The 20,502-nt window shown below is 34.8% G+C and overlaps 1 protein-coding gene across 1 annotated transcript; it reads left to right on the top strand.

Annotated features, from left to right (window-relative positions):
* Positions 1-503: 503 nt before the first annotated feature.
* LOC131074065 (peroxidase 5-like) lies at positions 504-12,011 on the top strand. Its single transcript, XM_059218924.1, has 6 exons — positions 504-566; positions 6,029-6,199; positions 6,324-6,426; positions 6,557-6,708; positions 6,780-6,917; positions 11,985-12,011. The coding sequence occupies exons 1-6, from the start codon at positions 504-506 to the stop codon at positions 12,009-12,011; spliced, it is 654 nt and encodes a 217-aa protein (XP_059074907.1).
* The last annotated feature ends 8,491 nt before the right edge of the window (positions 12,012-20,502 follow it).

Below are 20,502 nucleotides of genomic sequence, written 5' to 3'. Positions count from 1 at the left end.
AATGAGCAAGATATGGCCTTTCAAAGTTGGACTACAAAATTGAAAAGCCCAATGGAGAGGGGTCAAATTTTTTTCAAAAAATGCTGATGTGGCACTGATGTCAACAATTCACTGTGTTAAATTTGACGGCCATATGACCGTCGCGAAAACTTCACCTCCCTGCTGACTAGGCATCCGTACTGTACGGACTGCTGACTGGGCAGATGACTATGCGTACGGACTAGACTGCATACGGATTCTGACGTGGCAGACAAAGGTGTACGGTTTTGCACACGGGCCAGTGGCCACCTACCACGTGGCGGACATGGGGCCGCCTATTTTGGTGGTCGCCGGTGGAGGGAGTGGTCGGAGCCGATGCATCGGTGGCGGGCCGGCAGCCGAGGCTGCCGGCGGAGGTGGCTGGCGGGAGGGAGCGGCGGCGGCGACATGCAGAGCCGGGAGGACGGGATGGCCAGCGGCGGCGATAGTAGCAAGTGGTGGTGGCGACGTGCGGAGCCGGTAGGATGGGACAGCCGAGGGCGGTGGCGGGTACAGGTATGCGGTGCGGGTCTCGGTTTCGACAGCAGGTACGTCTTGCAACACCTGTGACACGCAGGTACAAACTCCAGGGGGGGGGGTCTGCGGACCCCCCAAAAATGCAAAAAAACTTTTTTTAAATTTTTTTTTTACTTTTGATCGCTATTTTTTCGATTTTTTCGAAATTTCTTTGAAAAATAATTTTTTTTTTTTAATTTTTCGAAATTTTTTCAGAATTTTTTTTTTTTCCGAAAAATAAATAAATTTTTTTTGAAATTCGTACGATAATAGCCAAAATGGGGAAAAAAAAATTTCTCACCAAAATAGGTCGACTTTATAGTCGAAATTTATGGAAATGGCCTCCCGAATTCAACGGTGATGTCCAAATCGCTGTATGATGCCCCCCAAAAATGAAGATCCCCAAATCCAAAAATAGAAGCCTTCCACAATGTCTTGAAAAACCAATCAATGAAGCACCAATAGCTCTGATACCATGTGGGATTTTGCCAAGATCAAGGGCACAATGAAAAGCATAAAAGAGACAATACAATGACAAGAACCAACTATATTCTCATCAATATGCAAATGATCAACTGGATTAACCAATACAATGAATAGAGGCCTGCTTATATAGGCAAGGCCATATGGATGTATGAGCACACAAATATGACATGTGGCTCAATGAGAAACAAGGGTAGGTAAGAAATACTAGGGGTAGGTAGGAGAAATAATATAATATTCCACAAGAGGTGGATGACCCACCGAATGTGGAGTGTAACAACAAAATAAGACCACAAAAGGTGGAATTTCTCCTACAAGCTCTATACCTATGTGCACACTTCCCTAAGTGTCTCAAATCCAAACTAAGAAGAGATGCATTATCCTAAGTTAACTTAAGTAAAGTGTAATAATATCCAAAATGATTATTTATTTACACCAACAGATTTCTTAGATTCAATTTGAAACTTTTAAAAGTCATATTTGACATCATTTGAAATAAAAGGAATATTTATTGTGAAATTAGCATTTCAATTACAATTCCTCTTGATGATGCAAATAAACAATTTTTTTAAGAGAATATTTTGAATATACAAGGTTTAATCCAACATATTTTGAATAAATAAATAAATTATTTTCTATGAGATCAATAAATAGAGAAGTGCCTTTATTATTTTCTAATAAAGAAACAATAGCAAGTAGCTATATAATCTAAGTGTAAATAATATATTTTCATTTGGATTTTATTTTCTCTATTTTAATACTTTTATTTTATTTATTCAATAAAGTTGCGTGTTTTCCTCCCATCTCTCCCTTCTAGGAAGGTGAAAATAATACCCGTTTAAGACTATTGTTTGTAGTAGGAAAAATGATCTTCTAGAGCTTGTGATGATTTTTGCTTGTTGATCACCAACAAATTTGTTTAAAGGCTTTGGCTCCTTATCCCTTTTGCTATTTTCATGTTATGTTACTTTTATGTTGATTTATTTTTTCCAACCATTATAAACTTGTTTTGATTCACCTTTGAACAATTTCTATAAATAATCTAGACCTTTTTTTTTTCTAGTCAGAGCATATTCACTTTCTATATTATCATTTCCATAAATCAAACTTCATTTCACAAAAAAAATTTGTTTTCACCAACCCCGGTCTTATAAAAAAAGACTACTTCAAATAGTAATTCCCATAGGCAAATATTATCTACCTTGACCGTGACCTAATGCTTACAAGATTGTTTATTTATAATTAAAAAATTTCTTCCTCATAGTTGTACCCTCTACCCTCTTTTAGGCGAGACCTTCAATTCTGAATATATTAACACTCAAAAAAATTTATTGCTTTTCCTTCTTAGGTGGGCATATGACCGTTACCTATCTCTTAAGGAAATTTTAAAAAGGACAAGAAGAATTTATCCGCGTGCATTTATTCGGCCAAGTTTACCAAATGACCAGTCCAGATTGGATGACTGTCCAGTCCATGTTTACGTACTATAATTTTAAGGCAACTAAAATTAAAATTTGATTTAAAAAGAATAATCTATTCAGCTCTGAATTTAGGAGTTTTTGTTTGTACTAGAAATTTTTCATATAAAACAGTTTTCATTATGGTAAATAAACCAAGGTGCCATAGAAAGGTTTTTAACTGAATATTTTTTTTCATTATTACTATTTTTTATAATTTTTTGATTTTTTAGGATTTAATAGATTTTTGGAATTAAGTGATACTTTGCATTATGTGTTGTTAATATTTTATTGTTTGTGGTTATTTCAAGTAGAATTCGGTAGAAGTGTTATTCTTGATTGATGACATATTTGAGATTCATTTATTGTTAGGTTGGCTTTTCTTAGGTATTATAATGTTAAATGGAGTGGAAGATAGGTTATGTAAATTTTTAGATGAAAGGAATGAAGTAACATAGATGTATGTAAAAGTAGATTAGATTAGGTGAGATGTGTGGATGAAGGGATGAGAACACAAATATTTTAAAATTACATTGATATAATAGGAGATGGGACCAGTGACTTTACATGCCATGTTGGGCTTAGAGATGGATTATTTTTTTCCCTGTGATGATTTTTCAAACTACAAGCAAGCCCTCTAAAATTTTAAACTTCCAACTTATGTTCAACTTCCAAAAGGTATTATAGAAAAACGTTTCCCACTAGGCATGTGAGATCACTATAAAATTAAAACTAAAAAAAATAATTATAATTTAATATGCAAACCTATGATAGAGTGCTACATGATATCCTTTTGATTTTGATACTTGCATATCTATTGCTCATATTGAAAACATATACCTACTCAAAATAGGGTCATGACTCTTGAAAGTTAAATATTTGGTCTCAAATTATAAGATTTTAAGGCTATGAATGCAAGAATAGGATAATATCTCAAATTGAGATCCCATGAAAGTAGATGATGAAAATAGGTGAAATCTATTATCAATCAATTACCTAAGAATATTTGTATAGCCATATGGAATATAGCATGTGACATTTTCTCCATGATTATATCAAGTTGTATAATTATCTCAAGCATGCCAAATTACATTGAAATAATTGACTGAATTATTTTTGTATTTGTTTATCTATGGAAATAATTCATACTACTTTTATTTGAATATAATTATTCTTCTTTGTTTCATTGCATCCACTACTTTTGGAAATGGTTTTTCAACAAGTTCCAAGTGTTCTATGCTTGGCTTTTCTTTTCATAATGGTATGTGTGATGCTTCACCATCTACTATTAAATGTGGTATTTCATATTTGGGAGATTTTGCTATTACTTTGGTAGCAAAATATGTGATTAAAATTTCTCATTCCCTTGTTGTTGTAGTTTTAGGGGAGTATGTTCATAGGAATAAGGATTTATTTTACCATAAATGGCTAATCTATAGGACTGATAGATTGTGGCCCCATCTTAAACATATAAATCTTTGGATATCATTGTCGTAGCATGCTATTGCAAATGAGAAGATGAAGATCCCCCCCCCCCCACACTTTTTTAATGGTTTCTTTTGATCTAGTTTATATTTGTGATCGTACATATCTATATGGGCAAGAGTAGTTCGGTATTGAAATTGGGGCTCGGTTCAAATACATTATAGGAAAAAGAACCTAATATACTCACTCCTAGTTTTGGGGTCAACATGCCCTCCTTCGCAAACCTTAGGTGGCCATTTTTAACCCTCTCACTAAATTGATTAAGAAGCTATCAGTTTGGATCTAACTCCTAAATCTTTCACTTTATTGTTTTCTCTAATTCCTATTACGTGGAAATAGGTAATTGTTTAGGGAATTATATTATGTTTGATAGTGCTACTACAATGTTATCTCATACAACCTATGCTCATACTCTTTTAGGATTAGAATTTTCTTCAGGTCCCCTATTCCAAGTTGTTTTACTAGTTTGGGATCGCTCATGTTAAACCAATCTATAGATTACGAAGGATACCTTTTTGGTGTTAATGGTGCCTTGCTACTAGTCACTTGGCTTTGGTTTTGACTTTCTTGAAAGTGTTATGTTCCTCCCCTTGGTGGAAGAATGCTAATCTTGAATTTTTGACAATGCAAGATTTCTTTGTGGAGACCTATTATGTGTACTATGCCACTCCTGTTTGTCTTTGAAGAGATGCTTCCTAATCCACCTATACCAAAGGCTATTTCTAATCCCTTGTTGGTTCTTGGGGGTGTTTTTATGGGCCTCCTACAACCTAATTGATTTTGCCTTAACAATCTTGTTCTCTAGTTTGGCTACCTTCGGATTGTTTGTCTCCTTCTAGTGCTTAGGTTGCATGTTCTCCTCCCATCTCTCCTTTTCTGGGTGAGAAGGATAATGGTTTTTGGACCATTGTTCATTATAGGAAGAAGGCTCTTCTAAAGTTTGTTTCATATTCCCATGCTCGAATGAGGGGTGTACATTTATTTATGTTTGGTTTTGCTATTGTATAGTTGTGTTGTTTATTAATTGTTGGTTCCCAACAACTTTGTCTAAAGGACTTTATTCCCTATTTCACTTTCATTATTGTTGCTCTGTTATGAAACTTTTATGAAACTTTTAGACTGCTGATTTTTTTTTCTGATCAATATAAGCATGTTTTGATTCACCTTCTAACAATTTTTATTTTTAAATCAAAACCTTTATTCTTTCTTATTATACTTAATATATATTTAAACTACCACTTCCTATATAATAATTTCCATAAATCAAACATAATTTAGAAAAAGAATAAAAATTGTAGTTTTCACAACCTCCAGCGTTTTAAGAAAGACCATTTCAAAGAACGCTTCTTATATACAAATATTATCTACCTTGAGCGTGATGCAATGCTTATGACATGGTTTATTTATAGCTTAAAACTTCTTTCCTTATCTGGCGCAGCCTTCAATTTGGAATATATTAACACATTTGAAAAGTCAAAATCTGATTAAAAAAATAGAATAATCAATTGACATTGAGCAAATTTGGAGACTGCAAGAGCCATGAAGCAATCATGTGTAGCTCTTAATTGCTGGCGCCGCCCACGTTATCTGAGCTGGCAATGTTTTTGATATGATTAGCATTAAATTCTTTACATAGTCTATTCACTTGAATCATTCAATGCGAAAAAAAAACATTACATCACCTATCCTGAACAGAGCCTGGTCAAATTTGTTAGATTGAGATGGCTGATTCACCAAACAATGTCAACATCTCATCCTATCTTAAAGCAACAAGAAAGTTCCTGTGATTAGTTTGCTCAATTCTCTTTGAGAATTAGTATTGACTTCGTTCGAAATGAAAATGATGCTTGCTTTTCTTTCATTAATATTCATACTCTCATTTTCGATCACCATTGTCGATGGTTCTGGGTTAAAAGTCGGTTACTACCAGCTTGCATGCCCTGAGGCAGAGGGGATTATAAGTGATGTCGTGGGCAAAGCTGTTAGAGCGAATCTTGGTGACGCATCTGATCTGAATTCAAAGCTAAGATCAAGGTGACTATTTCTTAAACATTGAGTTATAATTGCAGGGTTGTGATGGATCAATCCTCATCGACTCCACCGCAGGAAATACTGCAGAGAAAGACTCCCCTGCAAGCAACCCAAGCTTGTCTGGCTTTGATATCATTGAAGCGATTTGCCCAGGAGTGGTTTCTTGTGCCGACATAGTGGCATACGCTGCAAGAGATAGCGCCCACGAAGTAAGCTTTTTATTAAAACTGAGTAACGTAGCAAATTTCTAAAGGTAACATTGCTGAAGTTGTAACCATGTAAATTCAATGTAGAGGATGGTGGCCTAATGTGGACTGTCGAGGGTGGACGAAGAGATGGATACCTCGAGCATCAGATATTCCGGGGAATCTGCCACCTCCCTCATTCGACGTAAATCGGTTGACACAACTCTTTGCCCAGAAGCAATTGTCAAAGTGTATGAATAAGATACTCTTTCAGGTGGTTACTTTGCTATCGCTGCTGCTTATAAGATACTTAACTTTGAAATTTGTTCAAGTGTATGAATAATGAACTTTCTAACACTTGTGATGTTTTTGTTTCTGCAGGGGCACATTCTATTGTAGTTTCCCACTGTTCTTCATTCAGTGCAGATCGTCTGTACAACTTCAGCGGAAGGGGTGTTCAGGATCCTTCGATGGATCCTAGCTATGCCCTTCAGCTTAAGGCCAAATGCCCTGCTTCATCTTCTTCCTATAGTGTTGTTTTCCATTGGATCCCCTCACACCAAATAATTTGGACGTGAAATACTACGTCGATTTGCAATACAAGCGTGGGTTGCTGAGGTCCGATCAAACGTTGATGTCAAATGATGTAACCTCCAGACTGGTGAGGATTAACGCCAAGTATCCAGCCATTTGGAGGAGGAATTTTGGCAGGGCGATGGTGCTGAGGGGATCGCAAGGGGAGGTAAGGAAACAATGTCATGTCCCTAACTAAAGGAATATTTAAATAGGTTATTGGTATGGTATTGGCAAAGAGAAATAAGGGTCAAATTCCACGTAAGTGCAGAAGTACCCAATGAAATCAAATAATTTGTGTGAGGAGGAGCTGTGTAATTGTTTTATTGGAATAAGCAGCTGAAAAATTACAGATTACATTTGCAATTACAAAAATTGAACAAAATCAATTGTTTCCGATTTAGTGAAATAATGTTTTGTATTCTTCTTCGAGTATAAATTGATAATGCTTTCATGATCTTACGATTTAATTCGGTGCGAGCACCATCTATTTTGTTTCAAATAATTCTGAATTTTTTCGATTATAAATTAATAATGCATCCGTGATCTCAAGATTTAATTCCTAACTAAAAGAGTCACAAACGATGCGTGCACATGCGACATTATCCTGCTTGGACTATTGCCACCAAAGTTGAAATTCAAAGGATCAAAAAAGCAAACTCACGTAAATCGAACCACATAATTATAGACAAAAGGACAGTAAAATACTAATTGTATTACTATCGAGCATTATTGTCTATCAACATTCTGGATATGCATTAGACAGTATTTATTTATTAATTAAAATTTAGCATATGTCAAATATGTATCGAGAGGCTAGAGAGATGTTGCCTTATCTAGACTACTATTTAGATTTGATCAATACATCATAGATTCTAAGTGTTAATTTGACTAACAAGATTTTTAAACAAAAATCTAGTTACATGATCTATAAAACATAGTATTTAATGTATGAAGGTATAAATTTTTTTAATTAGTCTTGAGTGGTTTTATGTGGAATTTGTTTGATACTTTCATAAAATGTCTGATACTTTCATAAAATTTATGTTTGCATGTTTTTATTGAGATAAGTTGTGTTTTGGACAAGGTCAAAACTCTTATTACAAAAAGGAAATAACATGTTCACCCAAGAGATAACAAAATTAGGATTGAAAAACATTTGAGACAATCATAAGCACCTTAATATCTTCCTCACACCTTTGAACAACTATCCAACTAGACTATTCTTCCAAATCATAAAATGGGCTATGTTCTTCACATCGAGTTTAAATTATATTTGAAATGCGCATGCATTAGCTTAATTAAATTAAAGAATTTATGTGCACATGAGTGCAATCCTTCCTTTGTAATTCTACCATACTTATAGCATTATATAAAATGATATTAATAAAATAAAAAATAATAAAAGTGACACATATAAGGATATTATTTTATTGTGAATTGTTTATCCATAGACCTATCTCTAGTCCCACTTGTAGAATAAATTTACCACTAAGTAGGTATATATAGACTTGGTAGAGATATCTATATAGCATATAAATTAATTGATTATCATTTTATTTTATTTTCCTTTTAGTATTTATTTCATCTTACATTTTTCCTTTATTTTCTCATTTTTCTTCTCTTTTTACTATTTAAATTTTCTTGATTATAAAAGTGATGAAGCATACTGCATAGTTTGGTCGCCACCATTGGAATGTGAAAATATTATTCAAGAAATAAAACCTAAATACCTAAACCATAATGGGTCACTCTAGGAAACATAAAAATTACAGTATTTAGTTAATTATTATTAAATAAATAATTTGTACATGATAGGAAAGTTAAAAAATATTTAGTATGTGTAAAACATACAAAAATGTTTAAACTAGTTTAATTTCTTTATAAAAAAGATAAAAACAAGGATTAATAATATTAATAATTGCTTTCATGAGAATTACTACATGGTATCTTTGATCCACAAAGTAAAAGAGGCTAGGGGAAAATGTATGACTAAAACAAAAGTGAAATAAAATAATAACTAAAACTATAATAAATAAAGATGCATCTTGATAACAAAGTAGGAGTATAGGAAGAGTTATCATACATCCTATTTATTTTCATGACAAAGAGCTTTCTAATATTCAAACTAAAGGGGAAACGTGAAGATAAGGAGTATTATGAATACGTCATATCCCATTATATCAGGGATAACTTTAATAAACCACCTCCCAGGAAAAAGTGTAAACTCTTGGTGAATCAAACATTATTTTTGGGGGAAAATTTCATATTGATGGTGAAATGTTTTTCAAATTTGGAAAAAGAAATTAATTTATGTTGCCAATTTTTATTTTAGGGTATGAAAATTCCATAAAATTCAGGTGAATAATTCATTATTGTGTGGGGAAAATCTATAATGTCAGAGGCAAATGTTTTTTATTTAAAGAAAAAAATATATAAGTGTATGGGCAAAAAGTTATACTCGGAAGGAAATATTATTTAAGTGTATTGGCGAGTTTTGTCTACCATTTGAAAACTATTTAATTTTATTGGCTAATATTTCGTTATTTATAAAAAATAAATATTTTATTGCTGATTTCATAAATTCATTGCCATTTTCCTTATCTATTAATATTCATTTTATCATCTAATTAATGCAACATCACGTCAAGTCCAGAATCTGCATGATGTATCAATAAGAATGACCTCATCGACATGTCACATGTACCTAAAATCCAACAATGTTTTAAAACCATTCAATGATCGTAGATCAATGGACAAAGTTTTGTCTCAACCCAAATTTCTAAAGAGAATGTAGTTCTCTAGAAAGGCCCCAGAATAGAATTGGAGACGGTAGACACATATCAAATCTAATTGAGTATCGATATTTATTAATGTCTTGTCACTGACATTCTCTAACTGTGATCCACTCAACACACAAGACTTTCAATCTGGTAATTGGTAGTGGTCTACAGTTGTTTCCAATTTCGCACACTCATACATTTATGAGAAATATTTACTGAGAGATACAAAAGATTTATGAAAATCTAAAGGATAAATAAATTAATACAGTTGGTGAAGAAATTGCTAGTATCAAGAGCTATTTATAGATAATCTTTGCTTCTTTCTTCTTCAATTCGCTTTAGGTAGATAAATTGTTGGAGCTTACGGTAGTTGAAATTTTGCCACTGGTTTAGGTCTTTAGGCTGTATAATTTGGTATTCATATTTCTAAAGATGGACACTCCTATCTAGTTGAGAAGCACATATGAGAAGGACTAGACGGCCTTTTTGGGCTACGTCAAAGACCCAACCCTCCAATCAGTTTGTAAGGAGGTCAGGATGTTCACTAATGAGGTTGTGAGGATGGTGTTGGGTCAAGAATTTTTGAGAAATGATAATAGATACCATGTTAACACGCACATTACGTCCCGATTCTTGGCGTCTCTTCTAGACCTCGGAGGAGAAAAGGTGGATATGTTGATGCTATTAAGGAGAGTGTTCAAAGAAGAATTCCTTGGGGACGATGTTACTATTGTCATCTTTACAGAAGTAGGGGTGGGGATCCCTTAGGTGAGTGATTTACCCAAGCTTCTCCTCCCTCACAAAAATGTGGCTAGGCAACCTTTTAATTTGAACCTAAATGCTGAGCAGTTGACACAACATAGAAAATGGGTGTGAATTGGTAGGGATTTACTATGGAAATGGTTTCTCCTGGATGCATTTAATGACTATAGATGGCTCGAAGAATTCTCAGAGCTTCTCATCTCTAAAGAATTCTACGTAAACGGAGGGCAAGATCCTTAGGGTTACCCATTAAGGGTTTCAATTTTTTGTCTTGTTTTTAGGATACCATTAGTCCACCTTCCACTGCTAGTGCCCTAGCTCCTAGTAGTTTTTTTTTTTCTATTTCCTCATAACTTCCCTCATTTTGGCTTTAAATTTTTGGAGGGACAGGGACTCCGATAGTCAAAAATTGTAAATTTGTGTAACATATTAATGAAAATTTTGCAAATTCTAGTTCATTTCAGTTTGCCTTTTATGGATTTAAAAATGCTTTCTATTTCGTTGTATTATTAGTTCTTGACATGGTAGGATACTTAGCATAATCATTATGTTCTGAAATAGCTTAAATAGTTATTAATATGTGTGGATATAAAATTTAATTTTCACCATTAAAAAATAAAAAAATTTAAACAAATGTCAAATCTCATTAAATTAAATCTCGAGCAGAGAAAGGGAAATTCCATTTTGAACACAAGTTGGAATTAGAATATTTGAGATATGGGATAGTGATTAAAGGAGGGAAGATAGTGTTGAACATAGCAGGTCTATTCTAATTTCTTATCTAAAGTTAAAGAACAAACTAAGTGTCACTTCTGAGACAATATTTTCTAAAAGATATTTGAAGTGCTTGACAAAGAAGTATTTGAAAATGCATAATGTCTATCAACTACGTTATTTCAATATTTTTGAGAGCGAGGCAGAGGATGAAGATTAAATTTAAATTTTGTCAGTATTTTGGTGTAAGTGATACTGATTTTTTTAACTATAAAGAGTCATTGTTGCAAATCTGTCATAACTATCATGCTAGATTTGTGTTTATTTTGTTTGCTTCTCTTTTGGTAGGTTGTTTACCTCTACTATGTAGTTAGAGAGCTTACATGTTGAAGTTTGGGGACAATTTTTTGTAGTCTTTGAATCGCAGAATTAAAAAAAAGAAAAAAGTTAAAGATTATAGAAATTTAATTTACATATTTTAATATAAATTTTTTGAATTATCATATAAATGTTATACATTAATAAATATCTAGAGTTAAATAATACAATTCTTAAATAAATAAAAATATTTTGTTAAATAAAAGTGAAAATTTGATTAAATATAAGATTTTAAAGATGAAAATATATTTAATATCTTTTACATAAATACGTTTAAAGTATTTATATCATGTAATGCTTGTAATTTATAATTAAAATTATAATTAATGATAAATAAATAATTATATTAATTTATTTTATAGTTATTTTCATGTATATTGCTTTATTCTAAATCTTTTTAATTTGTTTATGTTTAAATAGATTAATTTCTAGTCACTACTTTTAATATGACAATTATAAAATTTTTAAATATTGGGAATACTTTTAACTATTTATTACCATTATAATTTTTAACATATTAAAAGAAAAATATAATCAATATAATTTATAAACTATTTGGTAACATTTTCAATACTATTATTCTTTATATATAATTGCAGGCGAGGATACCGTCATTTGTTGGATGAGCATAGATTAGCAACGTAAGGTGTATTTCGGGCCAAATGTGGGAACAATAAATTTTTTTGCAAACTTCTACCAGAAACACGTACCATTGAACACTGACATGAAAGAAAGGGTATGGCCCATGGGACAATGAAGTGTCAAGTGACGTGATGTTGGGGTGGAAACAATCCTATGTATAATGGGACCCACGGGAACTGACAGTGGATATGTAGGGATATTGCGTTATGGTATGCACGCCACTGCAAGTGAATGGTTAACATTTAGCCTTTAGGCAGCTTTAATGCTAGCTTGTGTGGCTGAACTAGTACATGTAGAGGAATGATGGTAGAGTTTGTGATTAATGTCGATGGTCGCCACTGTTGGATGTCAAAAATTAGAATTGAGTGTGAGGTGTTTAAAGGTTGGGTGGATTGGAAGCCGAAAGTTTACGAAGTGTACTTGGATTGCCATTTTCTTTGTATCATACTGTGTGCACTTGTAGTGTTATCTTGGGTTTTTTAAGAAGCATGGAAGATAATTTCTCTTTCCATTATGATAATAAATTAGTCATATTTCTTGGATAATTTACAGGCAAGACATTGAAAGGTTTGTTCTTATTTAAGGATGAGCAACTGTACAAGAGTGAAAATGCTGCTAGGAGAGGAAATTGTCCATGTAGGTCATGGCTAAAGGATGAACATGGAGTCATATTTAGTGATTGTCACTTGGGGTTTCCAGTTTGAGGATGAGGTGGACAAGGTAAAAAATACCTTGAGAGTTATAATTGATTCAAACTACCTATTAAATCTAGATAGTGTGTGTGCTCGTGTGGTCCTAAAAGTGGGAATTGTTCCTGAGGCAGGGGTGGCTGGTCCAATGGTGCTGCTACCACTCATTCAATGGGCTGATGATGATTTGAAGGCAATATGCATAGCTCTTGCTTGGCGTGGATGGCAAGCCTTCAAAATGTTCACGAGGTTGATGCAATCTGATGAGGTTTTAAGGGTCCTTCATGAAGTGGCACGAGCACACGTGGGTCAAGAGTTGTAGCCGAGACCCAAGACTACCCAAGAAATGAAGCGACTCTCAGAATTCTATGACTTGGAGTATAGGTCATTTCTGGATTAATCCTACTATGGCCAGTGGTTTTTGGTGTTGTCTAATTGTATCTTTTTGTTCCATGCTTGTTTTGTCCCCAACTTTGTATGTACGAGGGGATGTCTACTAACAATTTTGGTAGGTCGAATTGGAATTGTGGGTTTATGCATTTAGTAGGGACTATGGTTTTATTTTTTGTTGGGAATGGTGGTTTTGAGGGTGTTTTTTATGATAGCATAACTTTGGTGGTTTTACTATACCACCTATACTTGCATATTTGTAATATTTTATTTTCAAGTAATACAATACAAATATTATCAATAAAAAAAAAGAAATATCATATAAGTTTTGAAATTACACATTTAAATTATATATTTAGTTCGTTTTAATAATATATTTTATGTTTAATTTTTATTTTTATTTTAAATTTAATTATGCCGAGAGGCATCTACAATGACATCAAAATGTCCATAAATAAAAATTCAATTTTGAAACAAATTGACATGCAAATGATGGGTAAATGCATGAAATATGCCATCTTTTGGTTTTTGTGGAGGTGTTATTTTATTACTCCAAATAAGATAGAACCCTCACCACCTATCTTTAACTATATGAAACCATTACATTCAAATGATAGTGGAAGAATGCCATAATATTGAAAAGGGAACAATCAAATGTGAGATCCCCTTCTATTATAAGATATCTCTCCATATAATTTACCTATATTTTTTTAATATAGATATACTAGTAATCAATTTTTTAATAATATATATCAGTAAGTGTTGGTGTAAATAAATATTCATTATGGATATTATTACACTTTACTTAAGTTAACTTAGGATAATGCATCTCTTCATAGTTTGGATTTGAGACACTTAGGGAAGTGTGCACATAGGGATATAGCTTGTAGGAGAAATCCTACCTTTTGTGGTTTTATTTTGCTGTTACACTCCACATTCGGTGGGTCATCCACCTCTTATGGAATATTATATTATTTCTCCTATCGACCCCTAGTATTTCTTACCTACCCTTGTTTCTCATTGAGCCACATGTCATGATTGTGTGCTTGTACATCCATATGACCTTGCCTATATAAGCAGGCCCATATTCATTATATTGGTTAATCCAGTTGATCATTTGCATATTGATGAGAATATAGTTTGTTCTTGTCATTCTTTTGTCTCTCTTTTATAGTTTTCATTATGCCCTTGATGTTGGCAAAATATCACATGGTATAAGAGCCTATAGGGCTTCATTGATTAGTCTTTTGGAGACATTTTAGAGGCTTCAATTTTTGGATTTGGGGATCTTCATTTTTTGGGGGTGTCATACAGCGATAAGGACATCACGGTTGCGTCTGGGAGGTAGTTTCCATAAAAATTGAGTATAAAATCGACCTATTTTGGCAAATAGTTTGGGTGTTGGAGGAATTTTTTGCCAATTCGGGCGGTACAGAATTTTTGGATCTCAAAAAAAAAATTCTAAATTTTTTTTTCCAGTTTTGAAAAAGATTTTTTTTAAGAAAAAATAAATAATTTTTTTTGCGGGTCCGTACCTTTTGCCCAGTCAGTAGCGCCTAGTCAGTAGTGCATAGTTAGCGACCAGTCACCATTTTTTGAAAAAAAATTAGACCCCTCTCCGTTGACCAGTTTGGATTTTTGGGTCAACTTTGGAGGCTCATAACTTGCTCGATTTTGCTCCTTTTTGGGTGCAATGTTTTTTTGATTTAGGTTAATTTTTCATGTTCTTCGCAATGGTGTGGTTATTTTCTGATTTTGGTGCATAGGCTTTTTGGAATTTTTGGATTCTCTCACCTTTACCTGTCCAATCCTCAATTTTGCAACTTCAAAGGCTTCATTTGAGCTCATACGACCTCCTTTTTAGGTTCTGATTTTTTGAAAGTGCATATTTTTTTGTCTAGTTTCAGAATCTATCATTAGATTTCATAGCTTTTGAGTGGAAATTATACTTTTAGATATTGGTCTTATTTGGCCTATTTGGTACTTGTAAATTGTTTGGATCTTAGTTTAGATCTCTTGCATTATTAGTTTGAGTCTCTTTTGGCCTTATTGAGGCAGTTGTAAAGTTGAAATCAAAATTCCACTTTGCCAGTTTTTGCAAGTGGCCCATTGTACACGCACTAAGTATAAAGTGCCAAATCATCACTTTTGGGGGGGTTCTTTGATCAAGTAAATTTGGGGGGTGTCTTGTGTGATTATTCCTCTCTTTCCTTGTGCTCTTTCATTTTTGTTGCAATGAGTCCCTATAAATTTCTACCTTTAACTCCACATAATTATGCATCATGGAAAATTAAAGTATGGAGCAAATTAATGGAAAAAGGTCACACGCATTACATAGATGGAACAATAGCAGCACCACCTGATCCTAAGGCTAATCCTAATTCTCAGTTAGAATGGCTCACTAATAATTGCATGGATCTTGGAACTTTGTGTAAGTATGTATCAGACGACGTAACTTTTCACATTGAGAAGTGTAATACAATCAAAGAGGCTTGGGATATGTTTTAGAAATTATATGGTCATTTTGATGAAATCAGAGGTTACAAGATTAGCAATGAGCTCACCAACTTGGACCCCAAGAGTTTTGATACAATCCAAGATTATGTCACCAAAGAAAATGAGCTAAGAGAAAAGCTTAAGGATTATGGAATTGACAAAAAGGATGCTCAGTTGATATTCAACTTGTTGGACAAGCTTGCACCAGAATATGCAGCATTTGTGTCTAGCTTCCAAACTCATCATTTGACAATAGGGAGTTCCTACATTATGCCTTCATTTGATGCTTTCACAAAAATGTTGATATTGGAACAATCTAAGTTGTTGAACATGGGGCTTCTCAAGTCTTCAAAGTCTAAGGCTTTGGTGGCTAATCCAGGGAGTCAAGGGAGTCAAGGCATAGATTCCAAGAAGAAGAAGAAGAAATGTAAGTCAAAACCATAGCAGGAAAAAGGGCAATCATCCTCCCCATCACAAGGTGATTTTTCATCCTCTTCCAAGAAGGGGACTCCACCTAAGAAGGATAAACCAGCTTGTGCTTATTGCAAGAAGTATGGCCATGATGAGCATCGATGCCACACCAAGCAAGTTGATGAGTTGACAAATCTTCTTAAGAAAAACAACATCAACTTGCCATCCACCTACATAAAGAAGTATTTGTCTCCTTCATCTTCCTCACAGTCTAAGGGAAAGGGCAAGCATTTGTGGCTACATCAGGTTCTTCACAGTAGTGGATACTTGACTCAGGTGCCTCTTATCACATGGGTTCTACAAAGGAGCAGTTTTCTTCATTGGAGCCATCTAAGGTACCTCACATTTACATAGGTGATGATACACAAGTAGAGGTTGAAGGGAAAGGTTCAGTTGACATGGATGATGGAACATTTGAGAATTTTCTTTATGTTCCTAACTTGTCTACCAATATTCTCTCTATCTACCAAATCACTCACTATGGGAATGGGAAAAAGGTTGAGTTTACACCTGATTCAGTTGTGGTAAAGGAACTTGATGATGATGTCTTGGTAGAAGTGGAACAAGTCATGACAACTCGAGGATTTATTCATTCTCCCACTTTGTGTCAAGTTCTCCTTCTGGGGCCTTTCTTACTCATTCAAATTCAGAAAGTAAGTTATGGCATGAGCAATTTGGTCACCTCAACTACCGATATCTTTAGCAGCTCATCACTAAAGACATGGTCATACGTCTACCTCAAATTAGTTTTTCAGAGGGCGTATGTTCAGGTTGTTCCATGGGAAAGCATCCTGAGGAGAAGTTTGATAAGGGGAAATCTTGGAGAGCTTTGTAAGTTCTTCAACTTGTTCATAGTGATGTAGAGGTCCATTTCCAGCACCTTCATTTAGCAAGGCCCGCTATGTCCTCACCTTCATTCATGACTACTCCTGCTTCACTTTGGTCTACTTTCTCATTCATAAGAGTGAAGTATTTGATAGATTTCAGGACTTCAAGACTTGTGTGGAGAAGAAATCCGGGAAAGTGGTCAAGATTCTTCGTACAAATAATGGAAGGGAATATGTGAATAAGAGACTTGAGGACTTTTATACATTTGAGGGTCTTGATCTTCAGCATTTTGTTGCATACACTCCACAATAGAATGGAGTTGCAGACCGTAAGAATAGAACTCTCAAAGAAATGGCTAATTGTATGATACATGCACAATCTCTTGATCCTACCTTTTGGGCAGAGGCTATCAATTGTGCCACACAAATCTAGAATCGGGTTCCTCACAAAGCTTTGCAAGGTATTACTCCTTTTGAGGCTTGGGCTAGTAGGAAACCGATTGTGAGATATTTCAGAGTGTTTGGGTGTCAAGCATGGGCTTGCATACCTCTGCAAAAATGCAAGGCATTAGAACCTCATAGTCAGCCTCGCATATTTATTGGATATCCTGAGGGTGTTAAGGAATATAGATTGATGGATCCTGAGACACATGAGGTGTTTATTGAGATGAGTGTTCACTTTGAGGAAAGCTCTCCTAGCTTAGCCTCTCTACCTCCTCCACCTTCCTCCATTGTGGATAGGGATGCTAGTGATTCAGATGATGAGACTCCTTCAAATCTGACTCACAGGGCTACACCTCCATAGGGTCCACTTGTAGTTGAGGAGCCTCCTTATCCACCTCCACCTAGACCTCATTAGGCTCGACCAACACTTGAGTTAGTGGGTTCTCTTCTTGCGGATCCTTCAAGTACATGAAGGACTCAATCACAACATCAGGATCTTCCACATGCATTCATTGCTACCACTTCTGATCCATAGATATTTCAGGAAGCATCAGGGGTTCCTGAGTGGGACCAAGCTATGGAGGAAGAGTATAGTTCCTTGATGAGGAAGAACACATAGGATTTAGTCCATCTCCCTTAGGGGAGAAAGAAGGTTCAATGTAAGTGGATCTATCGAACCAAGTTTGCAGTGGATGATAGTGTTGATAAGTATAAGGCTTGGCTTATTGCAAAAGGTTTCTCTAAGGTTCCAAGTGTTGACTATACTGAGACCTTTGCACCCGTAGCCAAACTGAACTCCATTTGCTTGACACTTTCTATTGCTGCAGCTCATGGTTGGGTTGTATATCAGATGAATATGAAGAGTGATTTTCTTCATGGTGATCTTGATGAGGAGATTTATATGGAGCAACCACAGGGTTTCATCGAGGATACTTCCTTGGTTTGTAGACTAAGGAAATCTCTTTATGGCCTTAAGAAGTCCCCCGGGGCTTGATACGTAATGATGGATTCCTTTCTTCTCTCAATAGGGTTCACCAGGTGTCATTTTGATCTGAATGTCTACATTTTGTGACAGGATGACTCTCACTTGATGCTTAAGCTCTATGTTGATGATCTGATCATTACAGGGAGCACCACATCCATCATTAGCAAGGTCAAATCTGATTTACATGACAGATTTTCTATGACTGACTTGGGTCTTCAACACTATTTTCTTGGGATAGATATTTCATAGTCACCTTTTGGGATTACACTATCGCAGCCCAAATATGCTCTTGATCTTCTTGCACGCTTTCATATGCTTGATTGTAAGCCTGCACCCACTCCCTTTCTTTCAGGACTCAAGCTTGAGGCTCAGAATTCTTCTCCACCATTGGATGCCACATTGTATCATCATCTTGTGGGTAGTCTCATCTACTTGACTCATACATGCCCTAATATTTCATTTGTGGTTGGCATGGTTTCCCACTTCATTTAGGAACCACATGAGCTTCATTAGAAAGTTGCCAAATGCATCCTTCATTACATCCAGGGTACACATCACTATAGGATTCACTATGCAACATGCACAAGACTTCACTTTGTTGGTTACACAGAGTCTGATTGGGCTGGTGATCTTAATGTTTGTTAGTCTACTTCAAGTTACAGTTTCTACCTTGGTTTGGGCCCCATTTGTTGGCAAAGCAATAAGAAGCATGCTATTTATCTCTCTTCGACTGAGGCTGAGTATCGAGGAGCTATTAATGCATTGACTGAGACCATTTGCCTTCAGCAGATTCTCATAGAGTTTGGGTTCACCACTCCACGACCGATAGTTCTACATTGTGACAATCAAAGTTCTATTGCTATCTTGAAGAACCCGGTCCAACACTAGCAGACCAAACACATCGAGATCCATATGCACTATATCCGAGAGCTGATTCAAGTGCAAGTCATTGATTTGTAGTATTGTCCTACAGCAGACCAAGTTGCAGACATATTCACCAAACCTTTCACCGAGAGTAAGTTCCAGCTGTAGACACCTAAAATTGTCATGTTTAATTAAATAAATATTTTATTTATTTAATTATCTAAGCTTAATTCTTCTATTAATTAAATAAATCTTTATTTATTTAAATTATCCTTTTCCTAAATTAAATAAATATTTATTTATTTAATTGATCCCACTTCTTCTATTAATTAAATGAATCTTTATTTATTTAATTAATTCATTAGCTTTTTCCACACATGACACATGTCATTCATCTCTTAATTCCTACACTACCTACCTCTTTCATTATTTTATTATTTCTTTTACCTACCCTCTAATCCTAGCCGACCTCCTTTTACACCTCTCAATCTTATCCCTCCATTTCATATAGTGTCTTCTATTTAAGGAGATGCTTCCTTCATTATCAAACCCTAATGAATCATTCTAATCACTCATCCTAATCGACAATTTGGAGGACTCAACTACACTACGATCCTACTTGCAACCACATTCCGTTCTTTGTTGAGCTCTTGCGCATATAAAATCTGAGAGCAAATATATCAAGCAAGATCAGTGGAGATAGGAAGAATGGAGATCAAAACCCTATTGGACATGTGATGGTATATACATTTTGATTTTGTTTTACTTACATTGTCTTAGGTAATCTTCATATGTTATGGTGGATCTTTGTTGCTGTTAGGCTAGGGTTTTTGTGGTTGGATTCATTTAGCCTTTCAATCTTGTTATTATTGTATCCATTTTCACCATAAACACCAGCAGTTGCGATCTCTCTAAGGGGTGTGGGATATCTCATTAGGGGGGTTCAACTGACTTCTCCTTCCTCTCTTATGGGGGGGTCTTTTTCCTCTTTGAGGTTTTGTCCTTCTTCTTTGAGAGTCTTTTTTACATTCATCTCTCTTTTGGGGGGGGGCTTTTTCCCACTGGGTTTTCTCCCTTTCTCTATTTGTGAGGGGTTGCATTGCATATTTTTTCTTGCATGTGCATATTGTACATGGGTACCTATCATGGCCTAGTATCTGAGACCCATCTTGCATTGTTGACTTGAGTCTTCATTCCCCTAAGTTGCACTTAAGGGGGGGTGGGGGGTGTTGGTGTAAATAAATATTCATTATGGATATTATTACACTTTACTTAAGTTAAATTAGGATAATGCATCTCTTTGTACTTT

The sequence above is a fragment of the Cryptomeria japonica genome, chromosome 4, assembly GCF_030272615.1.
Source record: "Cryptomeria japonica chromosome 4, Sugi_1.0, whole genome shotgun sequence".
NCBI lineage: Eukaryota > Viridiplantae > Streptophyta > Pinopsida > Cupressales > Cupressaceae > Cryptomeria > Cryptomeria japonica.
The sequence above is the reverse complement of the archived record's forward strand: the minus strand, read 5'-3'. Positions and strand labels throughout refer to the sequence as shown.